The sequence below is a fragment of the Macadamia integrifolia genome, chromosome 2 (assembly GCF_013358625.1).
Source record: "Macadamia integrifolia cultivar HAES 741 chromosome 2, SCU_Mint_v3, whole genome shotgun sequence".
NCBI lineage: Eukaryota > Viridiplantae > Streptophyta > Magnoliopsida > Proteales > Proteaceae > Macadamia > Macadamia integrifolia.
The window spans coordinates 39,249,107-39,267,869 of NC_056558.1; the positions used below are offsets into that span (position 1 = coordinate 39,249,107).

General features: G+C 37.3%; 1 protein-coding gene across 1 annotated transcript; it reads right to left on the reverse strand.

Moving 5' to 3' along the window:
• Positions 1 to 3,698: 3,698 nt before the first annotated feature.
• LOC122093148 (lamin-like protein) lies at positions 3,699 to 5,579 on the reverse strand. Its single transcript, XM_042663417.1, has 2 exons — positions 5,289 to 5,579; positions 3,699 to 4,287 (listed from the first exon to the last, which is right to left on the reverse strand). The coding sequence occupies exons 1-2, from the start codon at positions 5,476 to 5,478 to the stop codon at positions 3,944 to 3,946; spliced, it is 534 nt and encodes a 177-aa protein (XP_042519351.1). The 5' UTR covers positions 5,479 to 5,579; the 3' UTR covers positions 3,699 to 3,943.
• Between the last annotated feature and the right edge of the window lie 13,184 nt (positions 5,580 to 18,763).

The window sequence follows — 18,763 nt, forward strand, 5'->3', positions numbered from 1 at the left end:
TTTAAGAAAAAGCATTAAACAAATAGAAAACATAATTTATTCAGAGACACAATTTTTGCACTTCAACCAGCAAGATCGTTTGTTTTCCTCTTCAAAAGTCTATTCTGAGTTTTTCCAGATTACTCACTCATCAATCTATTCTTCAATTCATAAATCTGTGTTTTGCGATTGACTCAATCAACAACACATTACAGTGTCGAAGTGGCAGCAATAATCTTATGAGCATGCATTCCAAAATTATTTTGCATCTCTTTCTATATGAAATTTTGTAATGGTTGTTTACGCTTTTTGGTAATCAAAAGAAAGATAGCATTTTGAATGGTACCCTAGTCATATGATCAACAAAACAGTCATGTTCCTAATGGAGAGAAGAAAAAAGGTCCTTAAAAGATGATTCCTTTGGCTTTAACATTTCCCTTTCTTAATTTCTAATGACAAACTCTGTATTATTTTTACCCATTTTTTCATCAATTCACGTAACCTGGAGAACACTTGTTCCTCTCATGATGATGACTCAAAGCAACTTATTCTGAAACCTATATTCACTTTTTTCATTTTAAATCATTCTAGACTAATCTTTCCAAATTGTCAGTTTCATTCACTTAATGTAATAGCAGTGCTGCAGAATATCTACAATGTTTTTTCATGAATATCTATCTATTCATGTCAGGATGTTTACATGCATTTTGTTATGCACATATATTAAAGCATTGCAAACTTTTGAAAAACCAAAGTAAGTACAAGGCTTACTCATCTTTTTTTTTTTTTCCTAAAGGCAAGCCACCAAAGCCCCTACCAGATCTCCTTCAAGAGTATAACCTACCTCCTGGCCTCTTTCCCTGAAATATTACTTGTTACGAGTTCGATGAAGCAAAGGCTAAGTTGATTGTGTACCTGCCCTCTTCTTGTGAGATCAGCTTCAAGGACTCCTCTCGCACACCCTCACATCACCAACGAATTGAAGTGTAAAATTTTGTCAAACAATAACTGAAACATATTTGAGATTTTGGGTTGGCTATTGTTTCTATCTCAAATCTAAAAAATTCTAAAAATTAGAAAGTTTTCTTCACCCATCCTTCATGGGTGGGAGTTGTTTGGAATCTTAGATCCTCAATAAACTCCAATCCCTATTAACGGTGTCAAAATTGCCTCTTCTGTAGCGATATGATCTCATGATGCCCCTGATGATGGAGGTGAAGAAGGAAAACTTAGTCAAAAAACTGGCCAGTGAGATTCATTGCCCCATCCTATGGTTTTTTGTTTTTTTGTAAAACCCCATCTAAGGGTTTTAAAATCTCCCAAAAATACCTCCCGTGCACTTGTATACCCCCACGGTAAATGGAAAGGGTGTAGGGAATCTTGGTCCAAAAAACTTGTGTAGAGAAAAATTTAAAAGATAACAAAAACTATTTAATTTGTGGAATCCTCTATGTGATTGTCTGCACGTTGTTTTCAAAGATATTTTCTCCAAGCACATGGGTGACTTACTTTCCTAGGTTAAAGGGGACAATGTAAGGCGCGGTAAGATAAAGTTAGCCAATTAGCACCTAATACATACTTACTAAGGTCCTTTTAAAGTCTATAATCTGCAGTTGGGACTTTTTGGCTTTTGCCCCCACGAAACTATTTACTTCAAATTTGTCCTTTTATCTATTTATTATTATTATTATTTTTTAAGGTTTAGGAAAATATCAATGCATTCACGAAGGGTTTAGTTCACAGAATGCTTATGATAAGCAATTATATTCAATATGGGTTGGCATTATACATCCCAATGCAAAGCTAGAGCATGACCCTTGGCCAACCAACTCTATACATGTAGGTAAGTATCAATGTAGGTCTGCAGTTCAACATGTAACATTGCACGTTATTGTCCCGATCTGATCCATATAATCCATTGTGTTGTAGAGACTAGATAAATGTCAGTATAATAAATGTATGTATGTATGTATGTATGTATGTATCCATGTAATCGTAGTTGTTGTAATCATCCAATTGTATTGGATTTGAATGGGATGAATGGGGTTATGCACATGGAAATTGGTGCGAATGGACACTTTGGTTTTGTATAACTCTATCACTCACCTGGGTGACAACGGTCTTGGAGACCTTGGGCACAGTGTTGTCTAGTTGATCATACTACTGCTGGAATGCATCAAACTGCACTCTAGTGATAGTTGCCTGATTTTCGATCGGGCTCAGATTCACACTCACCTTTACTTTCTCCCTACACTCTTACTATTACTGCAAGAATCATTAACTTGGGCATCCAAGAATCACCACCAGAGTCCGCTCAAGACCTCTCTTGTAACATATCTGTGCAAATTTACTTGCCAATATCACCATTAACCAAGTTATGAATGAATGAATAAATGAATCACCACCAGACTCCTGTCACATGCATTTCTTTTAATCCCTTCTCTCCCTCTAGTGTGTGAGTAAAGTTTCCTTGGACAGTTCTAAGGGCATTTGTTTTTATTTTGAAAAAAGAATTCAAAGTTTTGTTTTAAACAGTAGAGGGTACAGAAGATCCACCAATGGGCACATGGGCAAGCTGGGAAGGATCATGGATCCACTTTCTTAAAGTAATTTTCACTTTCCTCAGTCCCTCACATGGTTTCGGACCCTCGTCCCCATGAATTCACCCACCCCACCCACGCGGCCGCAGAATCTGATCAACAGAACTGGTCAAGATTTGAATTTTAAAAATTAATCCACCTAATTAATTCCATTAATTCTAATTTTTGAATCCTATTTTGGAATTGGTCATAAAATATTCTTTGGCAAAAGATTATACAAACAGCCTCCAACCGTAGGAAGTGGGATGGGTAACGTTTTATTACACTTTCGTCCTCCACTTCCATCCAACAGTTCAGTTGAGAGGCGTGGTATTCGTACATGTACGTCCATAAAAATTGGGTTCATATTCTTTAATCTTTATTTTTATTTGTATTTTGTAGCCAGTAAAATAACAAAAAAGTAATCGAAACTTACCTCATTTAGTAACATCTGCTGATCTGCAGATGTTTTGAATTACAAACTTCATAAAATCAGAGATGTACTTCTTTTTTATTTTGGTGTAGTGATCTAATTCACAAGCTGACGGTCAATGATAGACAATAGTTCCTCTCTGGAAATTGTTGCTTCTTCTCTATTCAAAGTCAGAGTTCCGGCCATTCTTTCTTTCTTGTCCAATAGTTCCCCATCCAAAAAAAAAAAAATCAAGATTTGACAAATCGGATTGTATCGATCGAATTAGAATCATATCTGAATAGATCGGTAGATACTCATTCCACATAGGGATGTAAATAAATCAAACATGGATCAAATATGTGTGGAATGTGATATGATCCAAACTAAATACAAATACAAATGCAAATTGAAATTAGATTTTCTGCAATCGGATTACATCTCTGATTCGTGTAATCTAAACATTCCTCTCCAAATGAATACAATTTGTTATTAATCAATCTTTCCAAATTGTCATAGATATTTTTTTCTTTTTCTAGAATTTGTCTAAACTTCAAGGATCCTCAAAATCAATAATTATTTTTTCTAAATACAGATATAAATGCAAACTGAATTTAAATTTTCGACTATCAGTTTAATCTGAAACCATGTCTCCAATCATATCTATTTGAAAATTTTAATGAGTTTTTTTTTTTTTTTTTGGGTTGCAACTCCCAAATCCTAACGAGTGGAACATAACAAGAGAAATCACATCACACGAGACTACATCAAGAACCGCCATGACTTGCGGCGGACAAGCACAGATTCTCCCTATGATTTGAAAAATCTCTCTAATAAAAAAATAAAAAAAAGGGGGGAGGACTGAGGAGGGGGAAGTGACAGACAGATTCATTAATGTCACTCCCTCGATCTCTCGCTTTCACACACTATCTCTCACTCTCATCAAACACGAAAACAGTAAAAGAGAAAAGGGCTACCAGAAACGAAGGAAGGAGTTCCAAACAGCAGCAATGGCGAACGCAGCTGGTAAAACAATGTGACCTCTGTAGCTACAAAAGGTTGGAGGAGATCCGCTCTTTTCGTTCAGCGACGCCGTTGGCGGCGGCGGCAGGTTTTCGACAAGCACGGAGATCTTCATTCCACCGAAGCAGAAACCTTTGCCACTGATGAAGTAGTAACGTTTGGTCACATTGAGGGGAACCACATCTCTCCCAGCTCCCGTCGTCCAGTTGTGGATTGGATGAGTCTCTATGCATTGATCGTAATTAGTCTTGTTCACCTCCAACACGTTCATCTGGTTCCTATCATACACGAAAACTGCAACAACCCAACACAAGAACTTTTTCCGAGTCAAAATTACAGTGAGTGAGTCAAAGAAGAGAAAAGATTGAGATTCCTGAATTTTTTTCTTAGTTAATAATGGACAAGGAAAGTCAGAGAGCAGCTGAGAAAGCCTGAAAAGAGTGAAGTTGAGTTTACTTTTAGGAACAGGAAAGTACAAACACAGGTGAGAGGTCCAGCCAAACTATGAAGATCTGAGCTGTTTTGCAGTAGTGGAGGGGCGACAAATGATGGAAAAAACGGTCTCTGAATTCGTCCGAAACAAAAGAAGAGTAGTCTGACTACTTACCTTTGAACTAATTGAGATCTAAGTAGCTGGAATTAGGAAGGATTAGAGATTTGCTCGGATAATAATGGATAATAAGTTCGATAAAAAAATTGAACCGATAATCCTTCTTTTTCGCGAAAACTAGGAAGCAGAGAAGTGTGTTCGAAATTCGAATTAAATCAGTTTCACAACCTAAGACCTACGAAACTGTACTAGGGTGTGAAGATCGAAGATCTGTTCCATTTCCTGCAAATACAGAGCAATGCATCTAGATTCAAAGAGGGAAAAACCTCAAACACAAGGTATGCGTAAAAAATAAAACCTTAAAAAAAAAAAAATTGGGGATTCAGTTGCAGAAATCGATATGACCTCTTCCAATTAAGAAAAGGAAAAACGATAAAAAAAAAAAAAAAAAAAAAAAAAAAAAAAATCATCTGGTGAATGCGAGAAGACACTAATTTGACATCAGTTACAGAAATGGAGAGATTTATATTCAAAAGAACTAGAAAAAAACAGAAGCAGAGGATGCAATGAGAAGCAGCAAAACAGTAAAATGTTTAAGAGATATAGAGAGAGATCTACTTAGCAATGTCGAAACAAAGCTCAAAATATGGATAACAAAGCTTAGAAAGTAGATCCATGGAGAAAGATGTAGGAACATACAGATATAGAAAGAGACGGAGAGAGGGGAAAGGAGAAGAGAGCTTACAGAGCCAATCTCCAAGGTAGAAGTGTTTGCCTTTGGCCCAATTAGTGTAGTTCACATTGCTAGTCCATCCCATGTTCGATCCGACGATGTATCTTGTGGAAGAAACTCTCGATATCATCACCAACAGCACCGCCACTGTGAGGGTTAGAACCACCCCTGGCGATGCAATGCCTCGTCCCACCACCGCCATTGCCTGCTCTACAATGTCTCACTCTCTCTCTAGCTCTGTCTCTCTTCTTCTAGGCTTCTAAGCAAAATTTAAGCCTCTTTCCCTCTCTTATCAGAAAAGCTAAACTGAAATTCTTATTTTGATCTTGTCGTTTATATTGAAATGAGATGATTAGTTTAATTACTTTTGTTCTCCCTTGTGCGGAAAAAGGTTTAAAAGAAATTATTATTTTCAGGTCCATAAACAGCCCCAATCGGTACCGATCCGGTTTCTTTTCACAAGATCCCAATGACAAGGGGTCATCAAAGTAGGGTTCGGAAGAGGGGGGAGTGTTTGGGTGTAGGTAGGGCCCCAAAAGAGTGTTGAAAAACTCTGAATTGTGAGGTGTTAGTCCTAGTTAATAAAGGAGTTCAGATTCCTTGAACGTACATTTATCAGTACATACATTTTAGGTGCCGACATGTATCTTATTTAGTGTCATTTAAAGGACGAGAAGGGATATTCAAGGACGCATAAGGGATAGGTGTTGTCACATGAAGTGTATGTTTCGGTGATCCTACGTGTTGAGGATCTAAACTCCTAATTAAGTTATCCCCTAAGGGTTAGTAGGGTCTTTCTCACGTACATGTGGAGATAACCCCCCTCCTGGCCATATTGGCCACCTTTGGGATATCTTGGTTTACAATTGGAGAAACTCTCTAATAGGTGCATCTTTTAGGGTGTGAATCAAATCTATGACATTTGATATCGAGTTGATTTAGGGACATTAGGAATTTTGGTTCAGGAGCATTGTAGTGTGGTCCCACCAAAGTTGGAAAACAAGGTTTTCGAATTGACTTAGTCTTGTACAAAGCCTAGTGACTTGAGGCTAGTAAAACCTGGTCGGGCAAGTCATTTTTTTCTTCTTATTTTTTCAATATCTTCTTTCTTCTCCTTCTCTGTGCAAGGAAGGAGTGAGGCTATGGTTGCTTCACATGTAATGGGCTAGTATTGAACACAACAAACAAAATAACTATGATTTTTTTAGTTGTTGACCAAACTTATGGTCTATGAATAATATATATCCTAATAATAATAATATACTAGGAGAATTTCACAGGACTTGTGCAAAAACACCACCTCAAAAACTTAAACCGATTCAAACTTAGTCTGATCATTTCTTAAACTTGGGTTAGTCTTCATGACATTTTACCAAGTTTCATGTTTTGTTGACTAGACTAGGATGACTCACGCAAACCTGATTTTCCATTATGTGTCTCGCATGAAAATGTAGGTCCTCCTTGGTGAGACACTGGGGTTGAATAAGGCCCTAGAGAAAACTCTCTCTCTCTCTCTGAGTAAGCAATTAGCTGTTGTAGTAGTTACCATACTCCTTTTATGGCAGAGAAACAGAAAATATTTCTAGGTACCAAATAAAGACAAAAGCCAAACATACTTCAGGGCCCAAAGTCACTATGGAGATCTAGTCATCGATTACACTTGTAATACATGGCATGAAATGGGATCGGGATCAATGGAATCAACTGAATTCAATTCCAATTAATCCCCATTTTAAAGACTTCCCATAGAAATCGATCCTGAATTCTCACACGTCTTTTCTTTTCAAGTTTTCATTTTCTTCTTAATAAAGTCTTAAAGTCTTTTCCTAAAAAATGAGAAGAGAGAATGGAACATGTTGGACACCCTGATACTGTGCCTTCCTTGTTCTTTCCTCTTTTAATCAATAGAAATATGGAAAGTTAACAAAATTCACCTTCTGTGGTTAGATCTGTAAGACTTGTGGATCAAATACTCCATATACTACAATCTACATGTTTTTCTTCTCAGTCCATTTTTTTTTTCAAGGTTTTTATCAAGTCCAACTGATTCCATCTACCAATTCAATCTAAATCAGAATTGATGGGGATCCAGCTCCTCTATTGCACAATTGGAGGTGGCAGCGCAAATCCAACGCTAACACATAACACATATAAGCATGCCTCGAGATGCTCCAAAGTTTTGAATCTACGTTGCCACTTCTATTGCGCAGTAGAGGAGCCCTGATCTTGCACTTTTAAACCTTGTTGTAGTGACACATTTATGAGTCAAGATAAGATTCTTTTTGATAAGAATGATAAGAATAAAACTAGGGATAACTCGTATGTGGGTGTGTGTGGAGACAATTTTAGTAATTCTAATTCTACATTTAGTGGGGTACCCCTATTGCTCTCAATCCTCCAATTCACGCTCTTAAAAGTTAGGGTGGTCATGCCTTCAAGTATTGTAGTGTGCACTCATAAGTCACTTTATTTTTTTTTTTTGGTGAAACACTCATGAAGCACTTTATGGATTAAGAGTATGTTTGGAGTAAATTTAAATTAAACTTTTACTTAGCTGAATAATTTCTAAACTTAAATCTTAAGAAAAATTATCTAAAGCTCCAGTAAAGGGTATGTTAGCATGCTCTTTCTATATCTCTTCTCCTCACGAGAAACCAACTCTCTGCCTTATTACAAAACCATTATGTTGTCACTTATTTTTTTTCAATTATTTTTCTAAATTTTTTTTTAGTAGATGTTTAAAACTTCATTTTGCCACAGGATCAATTTTTTTCGGGTGAAACTTGACATGTGAACAAAAGACTCTAAGTTCCTATCTATAAAATATGGACTCATCTAACTTGTAATACTACGAGTTTCATTCTTCACTGACAGAATATTATAAAATGTGCTCAAATATTGTCTATGTGTTTGCTTTTTCCATACACTAACCGTGCAGCGCGGATGGATTGCGGTGAGTTCTGTTTCCTTCATTTTGCTTGATATTTGTTTGGCCTATTATTTGTTTGGTCTACCCATGATTTGAAGTTTGGGTTAACCAAGTAGACCAAAGTTCCTAACACCTTCATAGGGATCGTAACCTGACACGAACCAAATTCATGGTTGGATCCGTTCAAAGTGGAGTTGAATAATTAGCCCATGTCTAATCTAGATGACAACTCTTTATCAACTTTTGAGACCCAGATCCCCCCATCAAATCGAACCCTGCCATTCAGCTGTGAACGTCCCGTTCTCATAATGACATAAATAACATACCCTTTCCCCCCGTCTCACGAGTCTCACCCTATTGCCAAATGAGGTGGATGAAGAGATTCTCTATAGAACAACTCGGTCCAATTTAAAATGTTTGTGAAAGGAACATTTTTCATCTTTTATGATATTTAGTATGTATGTATTGGGCACAGCCTTCATAAACGACCCCCCCCCCTCCCCCTCTTTAATCGCCTAAAGCTAGCTTCTAGAGCCCAGAAGCTTAGTAAAATATGCCCAAATCGATTAAATGGTTGGTTTGGTCTGTCAGCATAGATGATGATGGTGGTGGTGGTTATAGAGGGTAAGGTAGGAGGAAGTTGCCATGCTATCCTAAAATGTTGTAGGACTGCTCAACAAGAATAAATAACAAGAAAAGATAACCACTCTAAGAGTAAGCAGAATCTCAAAGTATTTAGCAGTGACAGCAACAATGGCTCAAAACAAACTATCTTTAATTGGTAAAGTGTACTTGGATAACATGGCACAGGATATGTAACTCAACATTGCATTACAGTGCTGGATGCACATTCAGTAGCCAAACCAATGTGGTTCCTTCGCACTGAATTCCAACCAGTTCTGATCAGAGTAGCTGATCAGGGAAAAGTATATGAAGAATTATGGGAACACATTATTGAAGTGGCCTCCAAAAATTTATTGCAAAAAAGAAAAAAAAAATCCATTGATCTTCCCGATAAAGAATAGATATCTAACACTAATGTGTACAAATATGAATGCACTAATGAATAAGGTCAAGAACACCCCATAACAATGCAGGATGTGAAAAATACAGAAAATGGTCAGCCGTTATGGTAATGATGACGATTACAGTATCTTATGCCCTCAAAACTCTTCCACTGTAATGGCATCACAAGGCATCTCATATGCTTCCTCTGATCTTGATCTCTTCACACCAGCTGTGAACCAAACCTTGTCTGACTTGTAGCTCTCGATGCCCACATTTGTAACTTTAACCCACACCAGGACCTTGGTCTTCATTCCTTCTATCCCACTCAGCTTTCCCCTCATTAGCACCCCTTTGACACGAGTAGCATATCTCATAACAGAGCCTCTAAAGGCCCAAATTTCTAATATCCGGCATCTTTCAAACTGAAAATGATGTTCTTCGTTTATGTCTCAATTGCTCTAATGACTTAAACACGAAAATAACTTCTTTGAAAATAGATTGTGAAACACTTGGGAAAGAACTACGAAATTTATTTAGGTAAACACAAAGTACAAGTGAGGGATCTACTTCTCCACTAAAAACTAAAGGAAAGACTTTAACTACTCTATTTGGGAACATGTAGAAAAGATAAAAATGACTACGCATTGTATGTGGTTTTTTGTATGTGTTAATGATGCTTTTCCATTTGCCCATTCCCCTTTATTCATTCAAGATGGTCATTGGCGGTTGTCAACATTGCCTTTGATCCACCAATCCTCTAAATAGTGGAAGTTTATTGACTCCCTCTTTCTTGAGTAGCACCTATCTCCACTACTTCTGGTGTTGTGATTACACACCCCATCATGGACCACGTATCAACTCCTCCCAAATCTTCTTTTGATGTGTTCATTGTCACAAGATCGATCGATCGATCAATCATCTTCCTGCCCGATCTTCTATAAGCGTCTTTATCAGCAAGTCGATCAGCACCTCTTCTCATCGTTCCGTCTATTCTTTTCGGATTACCCTTTTCCTTTTGACCGATCTCATACCTTTTCAATGGTCAATCTAAATGACCGAATTTAAGGTGCTAAAAGTTATAAAAATTAAGCATCATAATGCTCATACATGTTGATAATGTTCTACCAACTACCAACTACCAAGTACCAACTACCAACTAAAATGGAAAATAAAACAAAAATATTGAACTACCATCCAGATATGAAATTCTGTGAAGGAATGTAAAATTTGTGGAAAATTTGTCTTATCATTATTAACAATGATTTTAGGAAAACTTCTCCGCAATGTCATAGTGCAATCTTCTTCTCACATGAGTTATTTTATTATTTTCTCTCCCTACTATGAATATGTGGGCCTTATGTGGATGACAATTTTTTCAAGATATCTATTGGTGGCATGCAGATTCCTCCCCACATTGGTAGGTTTGAAAATCCTATCCCATGATTTTATAACTAATCCAAAATTTACTATATAACTATTTATTTAAGCATGGTTATTCAAGGTTGAAGTAGGAGTCTTTCCTACACGTGCACTTTAAATGTTAAGTACTACCAAAATGCAAATCAAAATTTACCTTGGAAATTGCTTTCTTCCTTCCTTAGTTCTCAAGTAAATTTTGACCCCCCAAGTATTTTGGATCAAAGTCTGGTTGTCATCACTATTAGCCGTTAAATATATATTTTGGTCTAAAGCTTTTCAAATTCTTTGATATGTGAGTTTCTCATTGTGAGATCGTCCCTTTGGTTAATAAGGCTTGAAATTCTTTGAGTAAGAATAATTCGTGTCCTCTCAGCCTTGTTCAAAAGTTAAAATTTGTGAAGCAAGCTTTAAAATCCTGGAATAAGAATATTTTTTTTTATAATATCTCTCAAGTTGTTGATGATTGTATATCTTAACTTACTGATATCCAGATTCCAGAACAGACTTTATGGTAATCCTCAATATCTGAGTTTAGTTGAAGAGAAGAGGGCAATTCGCTCTAGGTTTGTGGGGTCTTATAAAGCAGGAGGAGAATTTTTTAAACAAAAGTCTACAATTAAGTGGTCAACTCTTTGGACTCTAATATTGTTTTCTTTCATAAATTGATGAGAGCTAGGCAGAGTCATGATTTCATTTATGAGCTTAGTTACCTGCTGCCTCTCTTGTTTCTGATTTTTTTCTTCTTCCTTCTATTTTTTGAATCAGTTGAATTCCCCCAACCTAAGCCCCATTTCTCCCATTTTGGAGGATATTGATTTCTCTAAGGCCCTAATCTTAAGAGGATTTTTTCATCTATTCCTTCCAAGAACAAGATTTTGTATGCAATCAAATCTCATAGAGATAAGAAAGCCCTTGGCTTTGAAGATATAGTTACAATGTTTTAACTTGCTGCCTGGGATATTGTGAAATCCGATCTTATTAAGGTAGATCATAGCTTCTTTTTCAATCCGTCTAATGTTGGTTGCATCAATCAGACTTTTATTCCCCTTGTTTCTAAGCTAAAGGGGGTGGATTCAATTTCCTCTTTTTTGTCCATCTCTCTCGATACTTTTCTGTATAAGTTTATACTAAAATCATTGCAAACATACTAAAGTTGGTCATTGGTGCTTATGTCAACCATAATCAGGCTACTTTCATTTTTGGAGGAATAATACTGACAGTATCCCCTTATATCATGAGATTTTTAGGGAATTGATAGGAAGTGTTAGTGATTCTAAATCCTAGAATCATTTGAATTACCTATAGTGTATAGAATACAAGAATGAATAATGGAAAGAAATCAATCACATACCCGTTGAGCGTGAATAAAGTCCCTAAATCAAGGTTGACGCTTGTACCACGAATTATGATGAAGAACCACGCAATATGGGTCCTTCTACTGAGATCTTCTGCAGCCTCTTACTATGGGATCTTCTCTCTGTCTCTACACTAGCTTTGTGAGAAAGCAGTGCTCCCAAAATATTATTATGAAAGTAATAGCTGCAGGGACCGTCAGTATTCTATATATAATAGAATTCCTAAACCCTAATCCATTCTCACAATAGAATAGGGCTAGAAGTTTCCTAATTAGAGTGGTCCTTATTCTCTTGGGCCCAATGGGTCAATCAATATCAGTTAAGCCCACATAAGAGTCCTAACAATCTCCCACTTGGGCTACACTGATACTGATGTCTTCCCATTGACATCTGGCCAAATAATCCCAAGATTGAATACCACTCAAAACAAACTTTGATCCAATCAATAATCTCCATTGTTGAACAATAGTAGAAAATACACCTCAATATACGGCATATAACTATCTAATGTTACAGACCACAGAAAATTATCAATTCAAATCGCCTGGAAACATAGATATAAGGAATTATATCATAACTGTGATCACATAAGATATATCCTTCCTTATAGGTCCGTTCCTGATCTAAAGACCAGCCTACCTTGAAAACCTCACAGGTAGAGAACTTTGATATTAATCAATACTTAGGCAAACCGCCATTTTCTTGTATTAATATCTCACTTTGGCATACAGCCTATGGTTAACAACCATCTCCATGGATTTAGGCTAAATACCGCCATAAATCACGAAACTTGACTAAATACCGCCATTAACTGTGACATGTCAAAGTAAACCACAATAATCATACAACAATACGATGAGAGAAAATATAAATGAACACTATACTGGAAAGTAAACATCCTCAATATAGATTGTGCTCATAATGTATGATCTAACAAAATAATGCTCATTACAATACCACTATGAATAAGTAAACTCCCACTAAACAAGCATATCAAAAGATTCCATCACACCCATGTTAGAAACATGAGTCTTAAAAATTCCCACTGGAAGAGCTTTGGTCAGAGGATCAGCAACCATCTCTTCAGTAATAATATGCTCAACAGCGATCTCCCCAGTGTTGATCTTCTCGCGAACCACAAGATATTTAATCTCAATGTGTTTGGAGCTGCTAGATCTCTTGTTATTCTTTGCAAAGAAAACAGCAGAAATATTGTCACACCACAAATGCAAAGGCTTAAAGATGGAATCTACAACTTTCAGTTCAGATATAAAATTCCTCAGTCACACTGCCTGCTTGGTAGCTTCATAAAGTGCCACAAACTCAACTTGCATAGTGGATGAAGCTAAAATAGTTTGTTTGGCACTCTTCCAAGAAATATCTCCTCCTCCCAATACAAAAATGTATCCAGAGGTAGATTTCTATCATCAGTACACCCACTGAAGTCCGAGTCAGAATACCCCACAACTTTAAATTTTTCTGATTTACTGAACACTAGCTTGAAGTCCTTTGTCCGCTGTAAATAGCGCATGACCTTCTTGGCTGCAGTCCAATGAGCCAAACCAGCATCAGATTGAAACCTGCCAAGTACACTAATTGCAAAGGCAATGTCAGGGCGAGTACAAACTTGTGCATACATCAAACTTCCAACGGCAGAGGCATAAGGCTTGTCATTCATTGAGCTCCTCTCAATATCATTCTTTGGACATTGTTGCTTGTTCAACTTGTCTCCTTTACTGATGGGTGCTTCACCACCAGAACATTTAGACATGTTAAACATCTTTAAAACTTTATCAATATATGCCTGTTGTGATAGCCCAAGTAACCCCAGCGGCCTATCACGACTAATCTCGATTCCAAGCACATAACTTGCTTCACCCATGTCCTTCATTTCAAAGTTTTCTGAAAGAAAACCCTTGGTCTCCATCAATAAGGTTTTGTTGCTGCTAGCCAATAGAATGTCATCCACATAGAGCACAAGAAAGATGAAACTACTCCCACTGAGTTTCAGATATATGCACTGACCGATTGGATTCTCTACAAAACCAAAAGAAGTCACAACTCGATCAAATTTTAAGTACCATTGTCGAGATGCTTGCTTTAACCCATAAAGAGACTTTTTCAGCATACAAACAAAGTCCTCTTTACCATTTTCCTCAAAACCTTTAGGTTGTCTCATGTACACCTTCTCTGACAGCTTTCCATTCAGAAATGTTGTTTTCACATCCATCTGATGTAACTCTAGGTCAAAATGGGCAACAATGGCCATGATAATTCTGAATGAGTCCTTTGATGAGACAGGTGAGAAGGTTTCCTTGTAATCTATCCCCTCTCGCTGAGTAAAACCCTTTGCCACGAGTCTAGCTTTGTAGCGTTCTACTCTACCTTGAGAATCTGTCTTGGTTTTGAAAACCCACTTAGATGCAATAGCCTTACAATCCTTTGGAATTTGCACTAATTCCTATACTCCATTGTTGCTAATGGATAACAGCTCTTCCTTCATTGCTTCTACCCATTTGTCTGAATGCTTATGATTAACTGCTTGAAGAAAAGTAACAGGGTCTTCTTCTTGTCCTATGTCAAACTCACACTCATTCAAATAAGAAACATAATCAGAGTGCAGAGAAGGCTTGCGCACTCTAGTAGACCTCCTTATAGGTTCAGGTGGAAGCCTACCAATATTAGCGGTATCAGGAGGTGAAAGTGGGTCTGCAATAGCAATATCTGTCCCAACTTGCAAATCATATTCAATTGGAGTTTGAGTGACTGTATCATCAGACAGGATGGGATTGAGATCAATAAGTGAATTTCTCAACTCAACAGGTGCTATCTCAGGAGTGTCATACTCCCCTTCTTCAAAAGAGAAATTACGAGGAGTTCTAGACTCTTCATTGCATTCAACAAATCTAGCATGAGTGGTCTCTACAATTTTGTGTCCTGGACCAGGACAATAGAATCTATACCCTTTAGACCTCTCTGGGTATCCCACAAAATAGCAACTTGTAGTCCTTGAGTCAAAAACTTTTTCTTGAGGGTTAAAGACTTTGGCTTCTGCTTGACATCCCCACACTCGCAAGTGTCTAAGGCTAGGTATTCTGCTACTCCAGAGTTCATAGGGAGTCTTATTCACAGATTTACTTGGCACTCTATTGAGAAGGTAAACAGCAGTTTTAAGTGCCTCTCCCCATAAGGATTCTGGTAAGGTAGTATTACTCACCATAGAACGGACCATGTCTTTCAGAGTACGATTTCTTCTTTCAGCTACTCCATTCTGCTGAGGTGTTCCAGGCATGGAATATTGAGGAGCTATCCCATGTTCTTGCAAGAATTTTGCAAAAGGACCAAGCAACTGCTCAAAATCACCACTTCTCCCATAATATTCTCCACCCCTGTCGGATCTGACCACTTTGATCTTCTTGGAGTGGAAAAGTTCAACTTCAGCTTTAAAAATCTTGAAAACATCTGGAGCACTAGATTTCTCACTGATAAGGAAGACATACCCATGTCTTGACCAATCATTAATAAAAGTTATGAAATAAACGGTGCCTAGTGAGTGTAGGGACAGTAAAAGGCCCACAGATGTCAGTGTGAATGAGGTCTAATACTTCAATGCTGCGAGTAGCATCCTTTTTCCTGGAGATTGTCATCTTTCCCTTAATGCAATCTATACATGTTTCCATGTCCTGAAAATCAATATCTTTTAATATCCCTTCCTTTACCAATCTTTTCATCCTCTTGATTGAAATATGACCCAACCTTCTATGCCACAACATAGAGGATTTCTCATCAATCAGAGACCGTTTCACTCCCACATTCAGAACCCATGAAGAATTACAATTCAATCTATAAAGCCCATCAACAAGAGTACCACTACCAATAGAGATAGAATCATGTAATAAACAAAATCCAACTTGATTAAAATTAACAGAATAACCATCTAAACAAAGTCTAGAAACTGAAATCAAATTCCTCCTCATAGAGGGAACATAAACAACATCCTTCAAATCAATAAATGAGTCTGAATGAAAAAATAATCTAATAGTTCCTATGACTTCCACTTCAACTCTAGCTCCATTGCCCACGAACACCGTCACTTCATCCTTGCTTGGCACCCTCCTGTTTAGGAACCCCTGCAAGGAATGAGTGACGTGAATAGATGACGCAGAATCTAACCACCATGAATCAATTGGTACATTAATCAAGCAAGATTCAAAACATACTAAGGATAGATTCATACCATCATCCTTCTTTTTCTCAAGGTAGGTCTTCCTCTTAAAACAATCCTTCTTCATGTGTCCTTTGGCCTTGCACCAAAAACACTCTATGCCACTCATGTCTTTTTGTACCCCTGATTCTTTGAAATTTTGCTTTCCCTTCTTGTTTTTCCCTCCTTTAAATTGAGTGAATTTTCCTTTCTTAAAGAACTTCTTGATCCCTTTGTTAGGTCCCATAGATGATGAAGTCTTACCTTGAGTAAGATTGGCACTTTCAACTTTGGTCCTATTAATTGTTCCCTCTTCCTGAGTTACCACAGTGATCAATTCATCAAGACCCCATTTATCCTTCAATGTATTATAAGTAGTCTTAAGAGTCTTGTAGCTCTCAGGTAGAGAATTCAAGGCAATGGTGACCACGAAGTCATCATCAAAGTTAATACCTGTACCTCTGATCTTGTTTCCTAGGGAAACCAGTTCCAGTATATGTTCTCTAGCACTTCCTACTCCATCAAATCTAGCCCCAGTCAATTGGCTCATGAGATCGTGAGCCTGTGATTTCTTAGAGCTATCAAACTTAGCTTTTATAGCAGCCAAATATTCAAAAGCAGTATCCTTTTTAGCAACACTATCCTTGATAGATTCAGGCAAAGCACTTTTAATTACAGCCAAGGACTTCCTATTTGCAGTGACCCACTTGTCATAATCCCCTTTCTCAGTTTGGGTACTGGTTGCAGTAGGTTCAGCTGGTTTGGTGGTTCTAGTACATAGGTCTAGGTCCTTGAGAATCATGTAGACCTCTAAGTCTTCCATCCATTTGTTGAAATTATCCCCAGTAAGCTTAGGAATATCAAGTACATCAAAACTAGAAGACATCCTGTTGAATATTTTAATAAAGAATATTCTATTCAACATACAGACATATATGTAAAAGAATAAGCATGTAACAATTAGCTAAATTAAACATTACATGCTCAAGTATCAATTACTTCATGAGTGTCAACCGGAACTACATTTCTGACCTTTGGGTCTGAAACATACTGGTCCACTCAAGTTTCTACTATTACTGCGAGACTTCTTCTAACTTTCAAAAAGTACCGCCATCTTTGGATGGACAGCATCTTCTAGGTTGAGAAATCCTTTTTTTTTTTCTTGCTTTAACTTTTCTTTGATAATGTCACCTTTGGGTGAACATTAGCAACCTTGCTACCAACTATTATTCTCTATTTTTTTTTCAGACAAAGAAGACCTTTGATTTGTATTCTATTACAATAAGGTTGAACTTTACCACTTTGGTGGATTCCACCCAATCTTACTGTAATAGTCTACAAATTCATTCCGGCAGCTAAAAGTGGGATTGTTTAACCATGAATAAAAAATATTCATAAACAAAAACATGAACTACATTACCAAGAATAAACAAGTTCATATTCTGATATGCAAGTAATGTATAAGTTGATTTTCTTTCATTTCTTCCAATTAATAGAAAAATTATAAAGAATCATTAAACACCCATACTTGTAACTTATACAAAATAGATCATAAAAGTTGATCAAAACTAGGCTCATAATATATCAAAACGAAGAGCACGAAAAACTGGACTCAACGCAAAAAACCAGGGTGAAAAATTCTTCACCGTTTGCCCGTACGAGCCGTTTGAAGTTACTGTTTTTTTTTTTTTGAATCAAAATCAATCCGGGTCAACCGGTTCGGGCAAATTAGTTCCGGGTCAACGACCCGGTCAACCTTTGACCGAGTGGGTCATGAGTTGACCCACTGCATCCCGGGTCAACTAGGTAGGGTTTCCGAGTTGACCCGGCGATGACTCGCCGCCGTTTTTTTTTTGAAAAATTTTTATTTTTCTCTCTCCTCCGGTAGCCGATTTACGGTGGCGCGTGACGGCGCGTCCGGAGGTTTCCGGCGACGTGCGGCATACCGCCGCGACCGTCTTCTTGTGCTCTACAACTTTTGTGAAGAAAGTTTTCCCATACGGGATCTTTAAGTAAGAGTAAAATAATAATTTTCATAAATAGAAACCCAAATCTTTTTTTTTCTTACATAATTTCTTGATTCTAACACCATAGTGTAGGCTCTGATACCAATTGTTAGTGATTCTAAATCCTAGAATCATTTGAATTACCTATAGTGTATAGAATACAAGAATGAATAATGGAAAGAAATCAATCACATACCCGTTGAGCGTGAATAAAGTCCCTAAATCAAGGTTGACGCTTGTACCACGAATTATGATGAAGAACCACGCAATATGGGTCCTTCTACTGAGATCTTCTGCAGCCTCTTACTATGGGATCTTCTCTCTGTCTCTACACTAGCTTTGTGAGAAAGCAGTGCTCCCAAAATATTATTATGAAAATAATAGCTGCAGGGACCGTCAGTATTCTATATATAATAGAATTCCTAAACCCTAATCCATTCCCACAATAGAATAAGGCTAGAAGTTTTCTAATTAGAGTGGTCCTTACTCTCTTGGGCCCAATGGGTCAATCAATATCAGTTAAGCCCACATAAGAGTCCTAACAATCAGCCCTCCTATGCAAACAA